This window comes from Nothoprocta perdicaria, unplaced genomic scaffold (assembly GCF_003342845.1).
Source record: "Nothoprocta perdicaria isolate Ctin4 unplaced genomic scaffold, notPer1 scaffold_12, whole genome shotgun sequence".
NCBI classification, from domain to species: domain Eukaryota; kingdom Metazoa; phylum Chordata; class Aves; order Tinamiformes; family Tinamidae; genus Nothoprocta; species Nothoprocta perdicaria.
The window spans coordinates 1,124,803-1,144,521 of record NW_020454316.1 but is presented as its reverse complement, the minus strand read 5'-3'; the positions used below and the strand labels follow the sequence as shown (position 1 = coordinate 1,144,521).

The 19,719-nt window shown below is 42.0% G+C and overlaps 1 protein-coding gene across 6 annotated transcripts in view; it reads left to right on the top strand.

Moving 5' to 3' along the window:
- The first annotated feature begins 540 nt into the window (after positions 1 to 540).
- Positions 541 to 19,719, top strand: part of TSC2 (TSC complex subunit 2) — a 31,597-nt gene continuing 12,418 nt past the window's right edge. For 2 of the 6 annotated variants that reach the window (XM_026054032.1, XM_026054029.1), the window contains exons 1-26: positions 555 to 705; positions 1,622 to 1,708; positions 2,385 to 2,495; positions 3,289 to 3,433; positions 3,562 to 3,679; positions 4,619 to 4,667; positions 5,046 to 5,171; positions 5,528 to 5,601; positions 5,931 to 6,057; positions 6,520 to 6,663; positions 6,737 to 6,874; positions 7,088 to 7,191; positions 7,630 to 7,711; positions 8,490 to 8,645; positions 8,977 to 9,093; positions 9,618 to 9,740; positions 10,077 to 10,183; positions 10,348 to 10,501; positions 11,656 to 11,778; positions 12,528 to 12,662; positions 13,288 to 13,477; positions 13,951 to 14,044; positions 14,300 to 14,402; positions 14,636 to 14,730; positions 17,195 to 17,323; positions 19,079 to 19,243. In XM_026054032.1, coding sequence (XP_025909817.1) covers positions 568 to 705; positions 1,622 to 1,708; positions 2,385 to 2,495; positions 3,289 to 3,433; positions 3,562 to 3,679; positions 4,619 to 4,667; positions 5,046 to 5,171; positions 5,528 to 5,601; positions 5,931 to 6,057; positions 6,520 to 6,663; positions 6,737 to 6,874; positions 7,088 to 7,191; positions 7,630 to 7,711; positions 8,490 to 8,645; positions 8,977 to 9,093; positions 9,618 to 9,740; positions 10,077 to 10,183; positions 10,348 to 10,501; positions 11,656 to 11,778; positions 12,528 to 12,662; positions 13,288 to 13,477; positions 13,951 to 14,044; positions 14,300 to 14,402; positions 14,636 to 14,730; positions 17,195 to 17,323; positions 19,079 to 19,243 — 3,134 coding nt within the window. In that variant the 5' untranslated portion in view covers positions 555 to 567. Of the gene's footprint in view, positions 706 to 1,621; positions 1,709 to 2,384; positions 2,496 to 3,288; positions 3,434 to 3,561; positions 3,680 to 4,618; positions 4,668 to 5,045; positions 5,172 to 5,527; positions 5,602 to 5,930; positions 6,058 to 6,519; positions 6,664 to 6,736; positions 6,875 to 7,087; positions 7,192 to 7,629; positions 7,712 to 8,489; positions 8,646 to 8,976; positions 9,094 to 9,617; positions 9,741 to 10,076; positions 10,184 to 10,347; positions 10,502 to 11,655; positions 11,779 to 12,527; positions 12,663 to 13,287; positions 13,478 to 13,950; positions 14,045 to 14,299; positions 14,403 to 14,635; positions 14,731 to 17,191; positions 17,324 to 19,078; positions 19,244 to 19,719 lie in introns of all 6 variants that reach the window. The other 4 variants (XM_026054034.1, XM_026054031.1, XM_026054035.1 and 1 more) reach the window with 4 other exon arrangements.

Here is a 19,719-nt window from a genome sequence, read left to right as displayed (position 1 = left end):
GTCTGTGGGGTCTGCTGGGGGCAGTGGGAAGGTCTGCAGTGTCCCTAGGGGTAGGGGAGGGGGCTGTGATGCCCCCCCGGGATGTTAGGGGGGTTCTGTGGTGTCCCTAGGGATAGGGGAGGGGGCTGTGATGCCCCTCAGGTTGTTTGCTGAAGTGTCACACACACCCCCTCGCTTAGGGGTGAGGAGGGGGCCGTGAAGACCCCTGGGGGGGCTGGGGTGGGTCTGTGGTGTCCCAGGGATAAGGAAGGGGGGGCTATGATGCCCCCCCGGGGTGTTTGGGAAGAGGGGGTGTCCGTGGTGCTTCCTGGGCCGGGGGCAGGTCTCTGTGTCCCTGGGCAGTGCGGCGCTCAGCCGGGGGCGGCGGCGTCCTGTGGCGTGGGGGAGCGCGGCCGTGGCCGTGTCACCGAGCGTGGCCGCGTCACCGGGGCCCGAGGGGCAGAGCTGTCTGCAGGGCCGCCTTGGGAAGCCTCTCGCTGGTGCCTTTCTGCCTAAAGTTTTTGCGTGGCCTCCCCAGCAGTAACTGCTCTGTATTTACAGGGACTCCGCGGTGCCTCCTCGTCAGCAATGGCAAAGCCACAGAGCAAGGATTCCGGCCTGAAGGAGAAGTTCAGGAATCTCTTGGGGCTGGGAACGTCTCGGGGAAGTTCGAAATCGTCGGAGGGGAAGCAGACGGAGTTCGTCATCACTGCGGAGATTCTCAAGGTGCGAGAAGCAGTCGCAGCAAAGCTGGTGGGGGGTTTGGTGCAGCTGCAAAGGGAGGGATGGAGGGGCTACCACTGCTGCAAGAAGAACCTGCTCATTCGTTTCAGTTTTGCATTCATTCCATCTCTGAACTTGCTGTTAATTTTCCTTACTGCTCAGTTCATTATCTAGTAAAATGTATGTAACGCTTAGGTGCTGTGAAGGGAGGCTGCTGCATTCTAATTATTCAGTGTTTGGATAGTTTTGAGGTATTTGAGGGGTATTGTCATCTATTCCCTGGGTGTGCAGGGTGTTTCCTCAGAGTGTTCCTTGGTCACGGTTCCTTGACTCTAGTTTTATAGCCCGAGCTTGCTCAGTGAAGTCTTTGTGGTGGTGGTTGGGGCAGGCTGGTAACAGCGGTCCATTTCCAGGAAAAGTCACAGTTTTAATAAAAAAAAAATCCAATAATTGGTCCAGCAAGTCTGTAAACATAGTTTGCACCCAGGGAGGAAAAAACACATCAGGGAGAAAAAAACACAAATCCTTTCCTGTCTGTGCTGGAGGACCCAAGTGTGAGCTGGAGAGCGCAGAGCCAGATTTAGGTCCCTCCTTCGTCTCACGTGTGCTGGGCAAGTGCCACCACCAGAGTTACTGGTTTTCTGAAGAAAGTGCAATTTTCCACGAACAGAATTGCTGTCCTGGATGTGAAAAGCTGCTTGACTCCAGTTCTGTGGAAGTTCCAGATTTCACAAGTCATCTTTTGCTAATGGAAAGACATTTTCTTGGAGAAATTCCCGAACAGTTCCAGTAATGACTGACAGTTAGGTCAGTTTGGACAAACATGTAGTTAATGTTGCAGTGGCTCATGATCCCCTTTGAGAAATGGGTAAAAGTGTTTCTAATAATATGAAGTGTTAAGTTACTCATTTCTTTCCAGGAACTGAGCATAGAATGTGGACTGAGTAATAGGATACGAGCAATTGGACAAATCTGTGAAGTGGCAAAAACCAAAAAAATCGAAGAGGTAAGTTTTAATGTATTCAGTGAATATTTGGAGGATTAAAATATTTTAAGCAGCAGTTCTTGGTTTGTTGTAGAAAACTCATATCACTTAGGCTGCCTCTTGAAAATGGTTAACCAAGAAGCTGCATTCTGTGCAGTCCAAGCCTATAGAAGTCCCTGTGCCAAAGAAATTGGTCTTGTCCAGTGTTTCAAGGTGGAACAGAGAGGATGTAGCTGACCAGCTTCCTGAACTAAACGGGACAATGTTGTGAATGTTCAGACCTGTTCTGGACACTTCCTAGGAGATGCTTTTAGTCCTGTAAAGATGATGGTCACTAGCTCTTTCTGACCTGTGAATAAACTTACACGTGGTCGCGTTGTGTGGTGAAGTTTTCTAGCAAGTACTTCTGACTCAAGTTTTAAATGAGATTGTGTTTGCACTGAAATAGGGGTGTAAATGAAGAACTTGAGTTACGAGGGTGTGAGTTACAGCCTAGGCCAGGATTTGCTACGTCGTGCATGGTTCATCTGAGCCTACAACAGGTAAGGTAGGAGCATCTGTCAGAAAAGAGAATTCTGCGCATAAAATTCCTGGAGATCTTGTTCATTTACTTGCCGTAATTAATGACTGACCAGGTAAACACTCTGGAAGCAGCTTAGTTTTCCTGCTATTGTCCTTCTCCTGTGGTTGTTTTCAGCATGCAGTGGAAGCAATATGGAAAGTGGTAGCTGATATGCTGCAGCCAGAGCGCCCAGCTGAAGCCAGACATGCTGTTCTTCATCTGCTAAAGTCAATAATTCAAGGACAGGTAAAAAAAAAAATCTGTAGAAGACCTTTCTTAAACCAAGTTTGTGCAGAGTACGATTGTGAAAAGTTTTGGCTTCCTCTTTTCTGCAGTTTTCCCTGTATCTTTTTTTGATTGTCCTGAATAAATGGTATGAGGCAGCCTTTAAGCTAAGTCATAGTGCAAGAAAAGCTTTTTGGGAGAGGGAGAGTGTGGGGACTGGGAATGCTCTCCTTAAAGAGGAAATGTATTGAGTTTAAATTCCGGCCTAGCAAGTAAATTTTATATGATGCTTCCCCAGATGCATCAATCCTGGTCTGCAACACGATTTCATGTTTCAGTATGTCAGATGTGCAAGAAGTTCTGTACATGATGCTCTCCCAGCCTCGCATGCTATAAATTCTTAAAGTTTCATAGTGTGCTATTCAAATGTCCCACTGTAGCAGATCAAGATTCCTAGAATCCTGCAAATTAGGGATGCATAGATGCATAGGAAAAGAGCAGACATTCATTCCCCTATTTTTCCTTAACGCTCTCCTGGCAAAGATTTTTGTCACACTTCCCTTGAATTGCATGCGTATTGGGTGCTGTCTGTGCGGTGTTAAATGAAATGCCCTGAGTACAGGGAAATAAACAGAACGTATAGAAAAGAGCTGAGCCGGTGTCAGTAGCCAGTAGAAGTGGAGGTACCCCAGGAGACTTTCACAGCCTGCAGGAAGAAGAATTTCAAGCATGAAATTCTAAATCACTATTACAGGCAGTGATTTGGTCTAGGCCTTTTTGCTTAATTACACAGTTGTTTGTCTCTTTTTTAAAGGGGGAGAGATTAGGGATCCTCAGAGCGCACTTTTTTAAGGTGATTAAGGACTATCCATCCAATGAAGATTTACATGAACGACTTGAAGTGTTCAAAGCTCTCACAGAGAATGGACGATACATAACCTACTTGGAGGAAGAATTGGGTTCGTATCAACTCTACCCCTCTTGATTTTAACAAATCAGGCGACAGGCTGGCCCTGAGAATAGAAATGAACAGTGATAATGCTGCTGGGTAAAAAGCATATAGTAACACCTTGGTTTCCTCCTTTAGCTGACTTTGTACTGCAGTGGATGGATGTTGGCTTGTCTTCTGAATTCCTTCTGGTTTTAGTGAACTTGGTGAAATTCAACAGCTGCTATCTGGAAGACTATGTAGCTGACATGGTCCAGTAAGTTCTTAAACCCTTACATTCTTACTCTTGGTAAACTGCAGTATACAGTTATAAATGAATATGAAGATAATGGAATATTTTTCAGCTGATCTGGATCTCTTGCATTTCAGATCAGACCTGATTTTTCTTTGTGATTTTACTACTGCTCTCTGTTTTAATACCCCCAGATGAAGAAGCAGGATTTTGATCCTTGTTTCTTTGCTGTTTCTGTAACAGTGAATTGACTTTCAAATGGACAGCCAAATTTTGAACCTTCTTACATCTATGATCTAAATGAAAATGGTATGACCAGACTAAAAAAGAAGTTTAAAAATCAGGTTTTGTCATCTCTGTAACACAATGATACTTATCCTGGGGGAAAACAAAGCAAAACAAAACAGAATTACAACCTCTTGCTCTCTAAGTCGAAAACTGAAAAAGCAGAAATACCAAAAGGAAAACCTTGTTTCTGGAAAGTCAGTCTGGCTTAGAGTTGGCCCCCCTCCAGTGTCGTGCTTGTTTGTTTTTTCTGGAGGAGTGTTCTGAAATGCTTTGGGCCAAGATATTCCCCGGCCTAATCATTAGTAGAGAGCTGATCACTGGAAAAAAAGTTTTCTTGGTTTCTACAGTGTTCTAATCTGTTTTTGTTTAATTGTTCATACTTTTCCTATCCGTGTCATGAATATGACTGCACTGGTTAGTCTTGCAAAGAATTATCCATCTGTTACTCTGTCAACATAGGTAAACTGAGACATCATTTAAGTGTGAATTTAAGGTAATTGGTTATAAAAGAGGTTGTAGTATTTGATGTCCCTAGGAATATTATCAACAAAGCCACAATAACGGAATGATAAGAAAAGTAATGTGCTCATTTTGTTGTCTGTTTTTTATCTTGTTTGTAATTTGCTTAAAATCTTATTCAGAAAACAGTTATAAATAAATGTTCTTTCCTAACAGCAAGATATGCCTGTTGTGCATTCAGACATCATCCTCGGTGGACATAGAGGTCAGTAATTTGAGTGTCTTAGTACTTTAGAGATTTCTGAAATTCTTTGAAATTCTGGCTGTTAAAACAAAATGAGATGATTGAACTCCCTTCCAGTTTGTTTGTTTTATGAAGGCATTAGTACAACATTTTATGAGCTATTGTGTCTCATATGTAAATAGTAATTTTGTTCTAAAACAAATGGAATATGGCTAATTTGATACAAGCACTGTTAAAAATTGATTCCCTTATGTTTTGTTTGCCATCCTATAATGACTGAAAAAAAAGTACTTGTATCCCTTTTGACTTCCAGAAAATTTCCTGCATGTGTCAGGTTAGTGTTTCACATGCTGTGGTACAAGAGAGGCCACAACCACTCTGTCTTTCTATTTCCCAAAGATTTCCTTGCAAGTCCTGGATGCAGTTGTTTGCTACAACTGTTTGCCATCGGAGAACCTGCCCGTGTTTATCATCACCTTGTGCCGCACCATCAATGTGAAGGAACTCTGTGAGCCGTGCTGGAAGGTCAGGACTTTACTGTAGCTCTGTTTCTCGATGAGATTACTCCTTTAGCCTAGAAGTTGTCTCAGATGTGCCTGTGAACATTTGGCATAAATTTGTTTGGTTTTAAGTATAAATTAATCATTGCTTGGAGTGCTTAAAGGGTCAGTGTATTGGTAGTGCAAGCTCTGCCATTTCCACGCAGTTTATCTGCACTTTCCTCTCAGCTCATGTGGACAGGCTGCTGCTTCTGTTGTGGCATGGAATTGGCTGGGCACATTTACTTTACCGTAGACAGGCATGGCTGGCCAGCTGAATGCATATTTAAGGTAATGAGTTTTTAACAACTGGATATTAAAGTGTTCTCTTTGAATTTACAGCTCATGCGCAACCTTTTGGGAACCCATTTGGGACACAGTGCCATCTACAACATGTGCAGGATCATGGAAGACAGGTAAGGAAGCAGTTTCTGACAAAATCAAGGAACTTGGTACAGGTCCTGTTGGAGTAGATAGGGAATCACTGACTTCAGAAGAGCAGTCTGAAGCTCTCTCCATAGGCAGGCTGCCAAATATCTCCTTTTTTGAGCTTTTCCATATTTAAATCTCCTTCATTTAAATATTAAGTCATACTAAGTGTTTTTGTGCTTTTAATATTTGTAAATTGCTCCCCAATGCCATGATATGTAACAGCTGGCAATTGTGACAGAACATATTTCTATTGAGTATTTTATGCTAAAATATCCTTTGTGTAGCCTAAGACTTTCTTTCCATCTGCTCGTAGAGCTTACATGGCAGACGCAGCACTGCTGCGAGGAGCTGTGTTCTTTGTTGGGATGGCCCTGTGGGGTGCTCATCGACTCAGTTCACTCAAGAATTCCCCAACGTCAGTGCTGCCTTCATTCCTCAAGGTAGGATTGGAAGGGACAATCTTGATTTGGACCTGTACAAATCTATAGCGAAAAGGAGGTCCCCGACACCAGGGAGATACTTGTCTCTCTGGGTATGCTGGCTGAAGCGTAGGAAAAAACAATGAAGCAACTAAAAGATGAGGTTTAGAGCTGAGACTTCCTTATGGAATACCTAGGCCAAAGAGTAAAATCTGCATTCCCATCGCCCCACATTTCTAAATAAAATATCTGTCACATCTCTAAATAAAATATCTGTGTTGTGGATGCATTAGCTTTAAAAAAGAAGCAAAAGAAAATGTGTCTTTCTAGTGTGTAGTACACAAATGTGAGAGGAAAAAAAAAGTCTCAGTGTGAAAGAAGAACATTCTTCCTAAAGAACAAGATATGTTTCATTTGAATTCAAGAGCATTTCTGGACACTTTTTTTCCAATTGTTAATTAACTGAAGCACTTTGTGTTCCAGGCTATGACGTGTCCCAATGCAGTTGTATCTTATGAGATAGTTCTGTCCATAACACGTCTAATAAAGAAGTATGGGAAGGAGCTGCAAGCTGTAACATGGGATATCCTTTTGGACATCATGGAGCGATTACTCCAACAGCTGCAGGTGAGTGTTGAGCCTATTTTGACATTCTTCCAGTCAAAATACCCTGTCATAAATGTTTTTGTCTCTGTTGCAGAGTCTAGAGAGCCAAGATCTTAAGTCCATTGTACACGATCTTTTGACTACAGTAGAAGAACTGTGTGACCAGAATGAATTTCATGGCTCTGAAGAGAGATTTTTTGAGCTGGTGGAAAGATGTGCTGATCAAAGACCGGTAAGAATTTCCTTATTATCTTTGCCCTTTATTGAAAGTTGCAACTGTTTTGTTACCTACTTTAAAGTTGAGAGTCCTAAAATAGCAAGTGGTTAGAAAAACAAAGCAAAGATATACCATCTGCATGAGTCTTGACCTCAGAGGGAGGGGAAGGAATTGACTATATTGTATTTGCTTATATACTAAAAGCATTTCTTAATGTTTCCATAACAGGAATCTTCTGTATTAAACTTGATAACATACAGAGCTCAGTCCATTCATCCTGCCAAAGATGGCTGGATTCACAACCTGCAGATGTTAATGGAGAGATTCTTCAGGTAAGAAATCAGAACTTTATGAACACAAGACCTTTTCAAATGTTTCTTACCACCATTCCATGTTAAATAACTTTATTTTCTCTGAAGTTCCAATGTTAGTAATGACTGTTAAGAAGTGTAGTAGTTCTAGGGCACAGTATATGAAAGCATTTAGTTTTAAGAGAAGAAAAAATTCCAAAGAGTTTTTTTATTCTTCCTTTTTTTTTAATTTCCATTGGATGATACTGTTCTGGCTAACTTTTGCTGTTATGTGCTGCATTGTGCTTTTTGCACACCAAACAACAGCTTCCTATTAAGCATCAGGCCTATATTTGGTTACATAGTGAAAAGTGATATCCATTTTTCAGTTAGCGCTCCTAAAAACTATTCTTCTGCTTCAACATACAAAAATAAAGTGTAGCATTTTTATATGACTTTAATTTGTTTTTTTCATTTCAGGAATGAAAGTCGTAGTGCTGTTCGTATTAAAGTTCTGGATGTTTTGTCCTTTGTCCTGAGTATTAACAGACAGTTCTATGAGGTGTGTATTGATCCCTTTCTAATGATTATGTGTGAGATTTCAAAGGCTTTGATGGAGCTTGTCTATAGTGTGCTTCAATTCTTGCTGACACACTTGAAGAACAGTCCAAACTATGTTTTAAAAGCTGAATAAAGCAAAGTTACTGTGGGATCTTTGCAGAATGGTCTGCCTTTCAGCTGTCCTTAGCTAGGAAAGGTGTGTGTTACCTGTAGAGGGAGAATAGGAAGTTGAGGTGACAGATGCAAAAGCTTTTTTAAAAGCTTTGTTTGTGAAAATGTGAGGTCAGAGCCCAGTCTGAAATGAGCAGATTGACTTGGTTAAACTGCAAGGCAGGATGGAAGCTGCCTCAGAGAGGAGCAGCTCGTGAGCCCCGGGGGCATCTGCAGCTCCTTGCACTGTACCCAGAGTGTGCCAGGAGGCGGCAGAGCTATTTATTGGTTTCTTGAAGACTTTTGAAAACATGTTGCATTCTCATGTTTTCTGTCTCTTTCAAGAAAAAAAAAACCCTTATAAACCCTTTGTGAGCAGCCTATAAAAGCCTGTTTTTTAAAGTGTGTAGGGCAGATGAAAACCAAAACATTACATCAGAATTTAAAAATATTTGTGCACATGACATACAAAAATACTCAGCTAGATTGAAGAGGACGGATCAAGAAATTGGTTAGCTGGGGAAGGGAATATCAGTTTTTTTTTCATTTGTAGCTATTTGTCTGTCTTATGTGCTCATTAATAACTGTTAGCAAAATGCCAAGACTTATCAAGGTCTGTTCTCTTGCAGGAGGAGCTGATTAACTTGGTTGTGATCTCTCAGCTGGCCCACATTCCAGAGGATAAAGACCATCAGGTCCGAAAACTGGCCACTCAGCTGCTTGTAGACCTGGCTGAAGGCTGCAACACACATCACTTCAACAGCTTGCTTGATATCATAGAAAAGGTGAGGCCCAGCTTGATCAACCATTAATTGCTGCAGCTTTTGTCACATTTTGCAGTGGCGGAGAGGGTCTAACCCGTGAATGTTGGGGCTCACACGGTCCAGTGGGATAATGAAAGATGTCTGGGCTTCCTCAGCTGCAGGCCTGGCTTGCAGGGTGGGAGGAAGCTTAGGAACCCCATCAGTGCACATACAAGGTACCCAGCAGTGCTTGCAGGTTTTCCAGCAAGGATCGAAGGGTGTTTTTTGATCTTGTCTGACCTCCTAGGATGGGATTAAAAAAAAAAAAGCTGACATGGAAATTTAAAATATATGTTACCTTTGTTTTTAAAAGGTGGCTGTACATTCTCTCTCATCTCCCTCTGAACTGGAAGAGAGGGACTTACTATCGTATTCAGCTTCTTTAGAGGATGTCAAGACAGCAGTTCTTGGACTCCTGATAATTCTTCAGGTAAATGTTGCAGACTGTTAAACATGTCTTCTTGACAATAGTCTTCTGCTGGATTTGGCTTTCTAGATAACAATTTTCCGCTAGCAAATGTTCTACCTTCTAATTTATCCATGTCGTATTTAATTCTTGTTTTGGTGACTACTTTTCTTTTTGGGTACTGTATGTTTGTTAAATGCTTAACTTTCTTAATTTCCACTGTACAATAAATATTTTCATGTTAATGTGGAGGTCGGGTGTTGTTCATAAGCTGTAGCACAAGGGGAGTGGCTCATAGTTTGTAATAACATCTATTACGTTTGGGTAGCCACATCCTGAGATACAGTTAGGCACTTGTGAAGAGGTGGCTGATCTGACCATTGCCCTCTGCAGCCATGCAGTGTTGCTGTGGAGTCTGAGAGGTTCTGTGTAAATGCAGCTCTTTATCTTGCTTCTAGGAGCTGTGCGTGCCTGAATTCTCAGTGTAGATATAGATTTCTGAATAAGGCTTCAGGCTGTCTTTGGACTGTGTTTCTGTTTCTCCCCAGACAAAGCTTTACAGCTTACCTGCCAGCCATGCGATGAGGGTGTATGAGATGCTGATTCATCATGTCCAGCGCCATTACATATATGCCTACAGCCTTCCTGTCGCTAGCAGCATCAGATTGCAGGTATGAGCCCGTGCACCCCTTGGAGAACTGCATGTTGTCCTGCGGATTCTTGGGTAGCAGGTGGGGATTGTGTTCTTTAGATCCACATTTGCAGGTACATGTTTGTGAGTTGCATCAGAAGTACAGTTAAATGCGTCTTGGCTAGAAGGAGTGTGCAGGGGTACCCTAACACCAAAGGTGTTGGCTTCAAGTTACAACTATAGAACTAGTCACAGCACCCAAAAAACACAGCAAACAAAAAGTGCCCTCTGTGTCTGCAAGATTTTTGGAGGTGGGGAAGTGAGTAAGCATTCCACTGACTTGAGTTTTGAGTTATTTCTGTCTTCTCTATTGCAGGTATTTGATTTCCTGCTCATGCTTCGAGCCGACTCTCTCCACCGTCTTGGGCTTTCTAACAAGGATGGAGCCGTGAGATTCAGCCCTTATTGCCTATGTGATTTCGTGTAGGTCTTCCATTGCATTTAGCAAATACTCTTTTCAAAAATGTTCGGCATCCTTGCAAGAGTTTAATAGTCCCTCAGTGGGTTATTGGGAATAGGCTATTCTGATCTTGATTTTGCATTTCATTTTTTTTCCCTTCTTTTTTTTCTGCCTTTCCATGGTGTAGAGAAGCAGAGAAGAGGACTTCAGAGAAGAAGCCTGCTGGCACGCTCTCTCCACCGTCAGGAAGTCCCAGCGTGCCTTCCCAGAATGCCACCATTCGCATAGGACACTTGCCATACTCCATGGTCTTTGGTGTCCTGCTGCAGTGCTTGAAGCAAGTGCGTCCATTCTCAATGACTCTTGTCATCCACACTTGAAATACCTCAGTTTAAAATGAGTTTAAAAACTCAGTTCTTTAAGAACTGGAAGTTTAAGTGTTAACATTTTGGTCTGGCTAATGTACTTGTATCTTTAAAACAATTCACTGTAGATCTTTTTTTCTTAAAAAAAAAAAAAAAAAGACTTTCAGATATTCCAATCCAAAATATTTCAAGATATTTTAAGAAATATTTTAAGAAATCTTGGAGACTAGGTGGTTATTTACTGGTTGATGTTTTATAGGAATTTATTCCATTTGATTTCTCCTGCATAGACAGAACCTGTGCGTAATTTTTCCAGCCACCAGTGGGAGCACCAGCTCAACTCTTCAGAAACTAGGCAAGGCTTTTATTGCACTCTGCTTTGAAACAGGCAAGGGCAAAAATGTATTTGCTCAACATAGATCAAAAAAGTCCTCCTGTTTCTGAAAGGACAGTTGAAACTAGAAGAAACCCTTTTCCTGTTGGTATAATAATGACCACGAACTGAAGCATCAAAAGCACAAACTGAAGCATCACAGGAACTTAAAGAAAAATGTAATGACAGTGAGGGTGCCAGAGCCCTGGCACAGGCTGCCCAGAGAGGCTGTGGAGTCTCCTTCTCTGGAGATCTTCCAAACCTGCTTGGACACCACCCTGTGCCACTGCTTTAGGTGACCCTGCCTGTGCAGGGAGCTTGGACTGGCTGATTTCTAGAGGTCCCTTCCAACCTGAAGGATTCTGTGTTTCTAATGGGAAGTGATTTATTTTTAGTCACTAATGAACTGTAAATGTCAGTTGCTCATTCATGTTGGTTTTGGACACTATGACATTCTGAGGAGGTGTCTGTGGTCTGGAAGTTAATTTGTGCTATTGAGTAGGATTGTTGAATTCTGCCTCTATGTGACTGAGCCCAGTCAGTTCTGAATAACAGTTGCTGTTAAGTTTACAATGCCAATATTGCATCTAGAGCAGGATAAAACCGTTCTTTTTATGTAGCTATTGTGGCAAGACACGCATCTGCTCTAGAAAATGGCATATTGGCTGAAGTTTGAGTGGTCTTACTTTCAAATCAAACAGAAATCATTTGAAAATATTCCACCTTAAAGCATTCTGATGTTTTTCTTTCCTTCCAGGAGACAGACTGGAAGGTGTTGAAGTTGGTCCTCAACAAGCTACCAGAATCCCTCCGCTATAAAGTGCTGTTCTTAACCTCTCCTTGTAACATAGACCTCCTGGCCTCTGCACTGAGCTACATGGTAATACTGTGTGCCCTGCTCATATATAAGTCACCGGATCCTTATGTTGCTTGAGTTTTTTTATTTCAATCTAGTATTTTGAAGAATAGCATGTTTGTCAGTCCTCATTCACCTCCCCTTTTTGTGAGGGTAATTTTAGATGTTTAACTATAGAGAGAGGGAGAGAGAATAAGTATTTGTGTGCATGTGTATATACATATACAATTCATATACATGTTTGTGTTTATATAAAATTGCACACACACATACATGAATGTATATTTGGCGATAACACACATGGGTGTGGTGGCAAATGATCTTACTGTGTATGTCTAAGCCTTTCTTTTTAGCAAACTTTCCCCAGCCTCTCTGCTCTGTGAAGCTGTGTACTCTTTCATGTCCAAAGAGATATGAAACCAGGTTTCACAGATGGCTTTGTGGTTTCAGATTCTCTTTGGAGTTTAGCAAGTGTTTGCTCTGTCTCTGTGTGCATCTTAAAGGCTGCTGAGGTGCCATCTGTAGGTTGTCTATATGTTTACATGATGCTGTCAGAGTTGAGTGGAATCCTGGAGAACTTTTGTCCAAAACTGTTTAAGGGAATTCCTTTTAATGTTATTGCTAAAACTGCTTCTAACTCGTCTAGCTTGTAAACCATCAGTAAATAGCAAAAATTATAAAATATTTTAAAGTATATTCTAGACTGCCGTTCAGCTGCATTGTAGAGGATATTTTTAGCATGATATATTCTAACTTAATGTGTGATTTATCAGCTCACAGACAAAAAGACTACTGACAGGCTCCATGGCACCCCAGAAGGCTTCTCTCGCACTGATTTGCATCTCGCTGTGGTTCCAGTACTGACGGCATTAATATCTTATCATAATTATCTGGACAAGGCTAAACAGGTACCAGGAAAAGCAAGGGGCTGTGGGGGAATGGGAACTAAGCCTGTATAGCAGAGAATTTCCTCGTACTAGGCAATTAGGATTCTAAAATGCAATGTAGCACCACCTTCTACTACTACAAAAAGTTTCATCTACTGTTTTTTGAGTAGAAGGAGTAACAAAATACTCTGTTAGCTTTGTGCAGCATTAGCTGCCTGGCTAATTGGTTTTCATGATTCTTCGTTTGCATGTTTCCTTTATAGGTTATGAAGTGAATTTACCCTCTGCTGAAAGACCTTGATAAATACAAAAATATACATAACAAAAATAGAACAGAAAGACACAAAAGTTCTTTAAAAGGCATTTGATACATCTCTGCTTTGATCAGGAAATTAAGTAATGATTTCTAAAAATTCTGGCTAAAGATCCCTCTTAGGGTTTTGATTTAATGCTGCAGATATCCTGTATCCTATTTAGCGTTTCAGTGTCTGCATGAGTATATTTTGGGTAAAAAAGTGTGTGCGTGTGTGTGTGTCACACAGGCTTGCAAGACATTCTGAAATGTTAAGTGGAATCAGGGGATTATATACATACGTATTTGCTCTCACTGTATCCTGACATTTAATTTTTTTCCTAACTCTCCTAGCGTGAAATAGTGTATTGCCTGGAACACGGTCTTATTTATCGCTGTGCAAACCAGTGCGTTGTGGCACTCTCTGTGTGCAGCGTCGAGATGCCCGATATCATCATAAAAGCGCTTCCTGTCTTAATAGTCAAATTAACCCACATTTCTGCTACTGCCAATATGGCAATCCCTCTCCTGGAATTTCTTTCAAGTAAGTTAAAATGATCTACATTTGATCTTCTGTGGTTGTAAATGTATTTTTAGACTGAATGTGGTTATTTTTATTGTGTTAGTCCAATGCAATGCATTTTAATGTTTTCTTGTTTCTGGTATCTTGCTCTTGCACAGTCATCGAGATGTAAATGTTTGATCATCTTGTTTGCTACTGTTTTTCTACTAAAGGCAGTTGCACACACGGAGGGGGATAAAAGAAGGCAGGCTTATATACTGCAGTTGTGCAGTACAGTTATGGAATATATGAAGCTGTTCTCCCTGCCTTGTTGCTTTTAACTTAAATAGTGTTATTGTGGAATTACAGCATGAGGTTAACTTCCATGTCAGCTGCTGAATTAGAAGAAACCAAATAATTTAGACTAAAGTGAGTTGTGGTCGTGAACAGCTGATGTCCAGACTTCACCTGTTTCTTCTTGTGTGTGTATGTTTTCTCTCCTGGGACGGTTCCAGCTCTAGCGAGGCTGCCTCATCTTTACAGGAACTTTGCAGCAGAGCAGTATGCCAGCGTGTTTGCCATCTCCCTGCCGTACACAAACCCTTCCAAGTGAGTTCATAGCTAGTATACTCCTTGATTTTGCTATTTAAGGGATGTTGCTCGTTCTGTATCTTCAGTGTTTTGCTAAAGGAGGGCTATGCTCAGCTTGGAAAAAATTTGTACCGACCTCTGAGGTTTGTTTCTTTTAAGCTTATTAAATTAACAGTTACATTTCCTGGTAGAAAAATCAACTTGTTCAGTCCCGGAATAGGAAGCCTTTGTATTACAGCATTGAACTATGTGGAGACCTTTCTGCTGTTCTAGGTTTAACCAGTACATCGTTTGCCTCGCCCATCACGTCATAGCTATGTGGTTCATTCGATGTCGCCTTCCCTTCCGGAAGGACTTTGTCCCTTTTATTACAAAGGTAATGGATGCTACAGAACCGTAATAACACACACTGAAAAACATGTCTTATAAACTGGTCTTAGCAGTGCAGAGGTTCTGTCTGAAACCAGCATGATTCTTCTTGTCAACATCTTTTTTTTTTTCTTTTATTTTCTGAAACTAAATTTGAGTTTTGGGGCATTGGCCCGTGATTGTAGTTTTTCAGCTCTGTCCTAATTGTTGACACTGTTACCTGTTTGTCTGAATTGGCAGGGTTTGCGCTCAAATGTCCTGCTCTCCTTTGATGACACACCAGAAAAGGACAGTTTCAGGGCTCGTAGTACAAGCCTGAATGAGAGGCCGAAAAGGTAAAGTGATTTTGGATGCAGTGGGATCATGTGTTCCTTGTTTTAGTGCTCACACCCTTCCCTGTGTTTTTTTGGAGAAGGCTGGGTTTAGTTATGCAAAATCTGATAGTGGAATTAAGCAAGCAAAGTAAACCTCTTTAGGTGTGTCTTTTACCAACCCCTTGACCTAGACTGGCAAGACACTGGAATCAAACTAAGCTGACAGTGTGATAATACATAGGAGGATATCCCTAGCTCTTATGTAAGATTTATGGTAAGGTAAGGTGTGGGCTTTATTTTAGCTATTTATTTATTTTTGAAACTTTTTTTTATGTTGATATGTATCAGGGTGGTGCTAGCTGAAGTAAGAGAGAAGGGAACGTCTACATACGTATTGGCAGTGTTAACTCCTTTTAACAGTGCACCTGTAACGACTATTGAAATGCTTGACAGAGAAACTGTTGTGATTAGCAACACCTATGCACCGAGTGAGCCAGAGCTGTGTTTTTCTGTAGTGTTATCTGCCACATCAATATACAGGGAGTGGAATGAGGTATCTGTTTATCTGCCTTGCCTGATCCTGTGTGGAATCTTGAAACCAGTTTGTCAGTTTAACGCAAAGCCCTGTTGTCTTTCGGAGTAAAAATGTACTTTGCCAGCAGTATTTCAAAGCACCGTTTGCAGAGATGGGAGAATATTGCCTGGGAAGCTCCCTGGGGGCCTCCAGTGTCCTTTTACCTGCAGGGCTTACCTAAATTGGTTCACTTAACTTGCTTTAGGGTTTATATGCAGTAAGCTACAGTGGTATTTGAACGCTGGGGAAAGTGCCTCTACTTTATCTGCAAGGCTCAATGAGTATCTTGCAATGAAGAAACACCATCCTTGCCCTCGTGCTATAGCTGTGAACCCTGTTTTGTGTTTTCATCTATCCCATCCCCTCTGCTTTCATTGAGAAGTTTGGAGGAGATGCTTTTTTGCCACTTGTCTCTCAAGTTAGAATTTCAACTGATCTTTCTTCAAAACCTATTTAATTCAACCAGGTTGGAATACTACTGTATCAAAAGGCTGTTGCTTTTGCGAATGCTGTTGGCTCCCTTTGCACAGAATCCCTGTTAGGGACCGTAAGCTGAACCCAGGCAGCAGCTGAGGTGCCAGGGCAGCAGTGACACCACTGCCTTTAAATGTGACTGAGTTTGTGCTGAAGAGAGAGAGGAAGCAGCTTCTAGCAGATACCTGCTTCTTTGCTTGAGGAATCGTTATTTGAAACTCGTAAGTTCAGGAAAGCATGCACGTACTTCAGGTAAGGTGCAAGAGGTGCAGATGATTATCCAGGTTTCTGAGTGGCATCGTGTTGGTGGAGATGATTATCTCAGGAGAAGCCTGTGCTCCCGGTGGTCACATCTCCATCTGTGGCCAGAATGTCATCTGTCAGAGATGCCTGGGAGGAGAAGAGAAGGAGAAATAAATTCTGGTCCCTGCATGGACTGACCCTGTTCACTGAAGCTGGACTGCTCATAAGTCATGTTCAGAAAGAACCAGGCAGGTTAAATAAGTATTTGCATTTCCTATACACTGATATGAGCTGACGGGCCAGCAGTTGTGTCCTCATTAGTACTTAGATAGGCATGAATTTCACCTTGCCTAATTAAAGTGCCTCTTAGAAGTTAATTGCTGTTCCATGTTTTCATGCTGTTCCCCCTGAAAGTCAAATGGGTTTCCACAAGGCACCTGAAATAAGACTGGCAGAAAAGCATCACGCAGTCAGCAACAGCCAAAAGGGCATTTATCTTCTTGGCATGCCATCCATACGGTGCAAGAAAGATAAATGTCCTTCAGAAGGGCTCAGTCTGCTCTCGTGCCCCAAGATCTGCACTAAGGGGCAGCCCTCACTGTCCACGGGAGCTTTAGCAGGAGAGGTGGTTGTGACTCAGGGTGTAACGTCGTGGCCAGCCCGGCAGCACAGAGGGGTCTGCCCGAGTCCTGTGTCTCGCAGAGCCATGTGCTGCTCTCTAGTATTGGGAATGCTCCAGCTTGGGATCTTGTCTCGATGGAACTAGCTGAGTTTTACCTGTTCTCAAATGGTTAGAGTAACGTAAGAGGTGCCTGAAATGCGCAAAGCTTCTCAGACTGGAGAAATTTGTGCCAAATTTGCACTCAGATGCTTTCGCCTTTCTTTCAGACAGCATAGTATTCCAACTGTCATTTCAATTAGTTTTGTTTTAGCTTGTACTAATTTCATTTGTTTTGTAGCACATTTAAAATCTTGTTTTCAAAATATGGTTTGTCTTTTTTAATGCTTTCGGCTCTGCTTGTTTGTATGTTTTAATTTTGTTTTCCTTTTTTTGGCATTTGTTTCATTTGATATCACCCTCCGGGATCCCCCAATATTGACCCTGTGGCCTGTGACCTTTCAACCTACATCCCTACAATGATTTCCTCCCTTCCTGTGACCTCTTTTGGGGCTTGGTGCTTCTCCACCTAGTAGTTTAAGACTAGCCAAAAATGCAAAGCAAGGCTTGAATAACTCTCCTCCAGTGAAAGAGCTGAAAGAATCCTCTGCAGTTGATGCCTTCCGATCCCGCAGCATCAGTGTGTCTGAACATGTGGTCCGCAGGTAGAGGCACTTTAAATGGGGAGAATCCAAGAGCAGTTCAGCTCTTGGAAATATTCCTGCAAGGGCGGGTGGAAACGGGGTGGATTTGCATGTGGGGTGCTTGCATGACTTTGTTAGGCTGTTAAAGATCCGCTCTTAGCTGCAGCCAAGGTTTTGGGAAGGCATCGTGGATGTTCCATGGCTTCCCAGGGCCAGCTGCTGGATTGTCACATCCCCCCCTGGGCTGGGGGTGTTTGCTTTGCCCTGTTCTCTGATGCTTTAGCAGCCAAAAAATCCATTCTAAAGTAAAGAAGCTGCAGAGAAAACAAACAAACAAACAAAAAAAAAAAAAAAAACCCAAAAAAGGTTGCATTCTGTGCAAATGAGAATCCTTGTTTAAAAAATTCACTAAAACTTTGACATTCTAGGAAGTGACTCGATATAGGAGAGTCTTGATAGTCTGCAAACTTATGTACTTAAGTGCCAGCCTTCCTCTCAAATTGAGGAATTTTTTTGACCCTTATTTGGGACTTGTTCTGTGAGGTAGAGAGAGCTGACAGAAGTGTTTTTAGTCTAAAGTAACTGCCCATGAAGCCTTAACTTATTGCTCTGCAGAGCAGTGGAGGGTGAAATGTATACAAGGCCATTGCTTTCATGGCTGATAACAGAAAGCTTTGATCACAGGCATTAATTTGCTCAAATGAAAGGTGAAAATTTATGCTAGTTTCTTAAAGATTTTAAGATCTCTGCCCTTGAATGTTAATTTGTTATCTATAACATGTCCGTTGAAAACCTGAACTTGAGGATTTGTGCTTTAACATATAGGGAATATATTTTCTTCTGTCAGTAGAGTTTTTCTGTCTATGTATATACTTTTGACTATATTTTATTTGGGGGAGTGATGCGGAAGTGACTGGATTAGATATATCTCTGAATTGGATATATTTCTAGCACTTCATTATCTAATGTCCCCATTCATGTATTACTGACTCTCTTCTCTGGTACTTACATGTAAATTGCAGCAACGGAAAGTTCAGATAATTACCCTTAATCATGACAAAGAAGTTCCCATGTCATGAAGATTTGGCCATACCTCAACTTAGCCTGTATTACGATGGCACGAGGAGTTGTCTTTATAAAACTACTGCAGCCCAGCCAGCTCTTGCAATTGATTGTTTCAAATTACATTCCTAACTCAGTGAGTTTGAAGGCAGAATTACTCTCTATTGTTGCACAAATGTACTGTTCAGAGTGCAATTTTTTTTTTCTATGTCCAATTAATGAGGTGTTACATACCGATTGAACTTGTCTGGAGGAAAAAAAGATGAAAATATGTGAAGGATGCAACAGAGAAAAAAGCAAACCATAGAATTATAATAAATGGCTCATGGGCAACAGGTTGCCTGGGGAGGGCTGCAGCTTGCCTGTGCCACGCGGTGCCTGTCCTCGCTGTAGATTAGCCAATGCAAAGCATGGTGCTGCCACTCGCTCTCTGATGCACTTGCCCATGAGCCACCCAACATCACTAGTCTCTTGATGGACATTTAAGTATTTCTCAATTTCTGGAAGTAAAATCTACATTTTACAGTGACAATCTACAAAACGCAGTATGAGGGCGATCCAAAAATATCTTGATTTCATTCTGGGGTTTAAGTGTGGCGCTCTCTCTATTCTGGCCAATGCATGTATTGCAGGTTGCCCTGCATCTTAGTCTTTTGGGTGACAGGGACAAGTGTTTTGCAATGTGATCTGTCAGTTGGAAACATTCTCTTCTAGTCGGATACAAACATCCATCACTAGCTCGAGCCTGGGCTCTGCGGATGAAAATTCAATGGCTCAGGCTGACGACAATTTAAAAAATCTCCACCTGGAGCTCACCGAGACCTGTCTGGATATGATGGCCCGATACGTCTTTTCCAACTTCACCGCAGTGCCTAAGAGGTAGGGGTCAGTCCCTGGCCATTGCAGAGGTGTGTGTGTTTGAGCTGCTTTTGCCTTGTTTTAGTGGAAAATGCCTTAGGCAGTCGAGGTTCTGGCAGAGCCAGGCTCTTGTGCTGTTCCTTGCAGATAAATATGAAGTTAGATGAGAGAACTGCACTGGAGGCAGCCAGCCTTTGCCTCAGCCTGGAGCTATCCAAGTGGAGATGCCCTGAATGCTGCGTAGGCTCCAGTGTCCTGCTGTCCCTGAGCGGTGCTCTGCTCTGGTTCCTTGTGAGAATCACCCTCTTGGTGACCACGCTGAGTGTGAGGCCAGCTGGCTTCACACCAAGGACGTTTCCTTTCCTTGCTAATCCCTCCCAGGAGGAGGCCAGGCCTGTCAATTGATACTAAAATGAGCTCATCCCTTATTCGGATGGATGATGTGTACATTGAGCAGAGTGGGGGCAGTAAGTTAAAAGACTTACTTTTAAAAGACA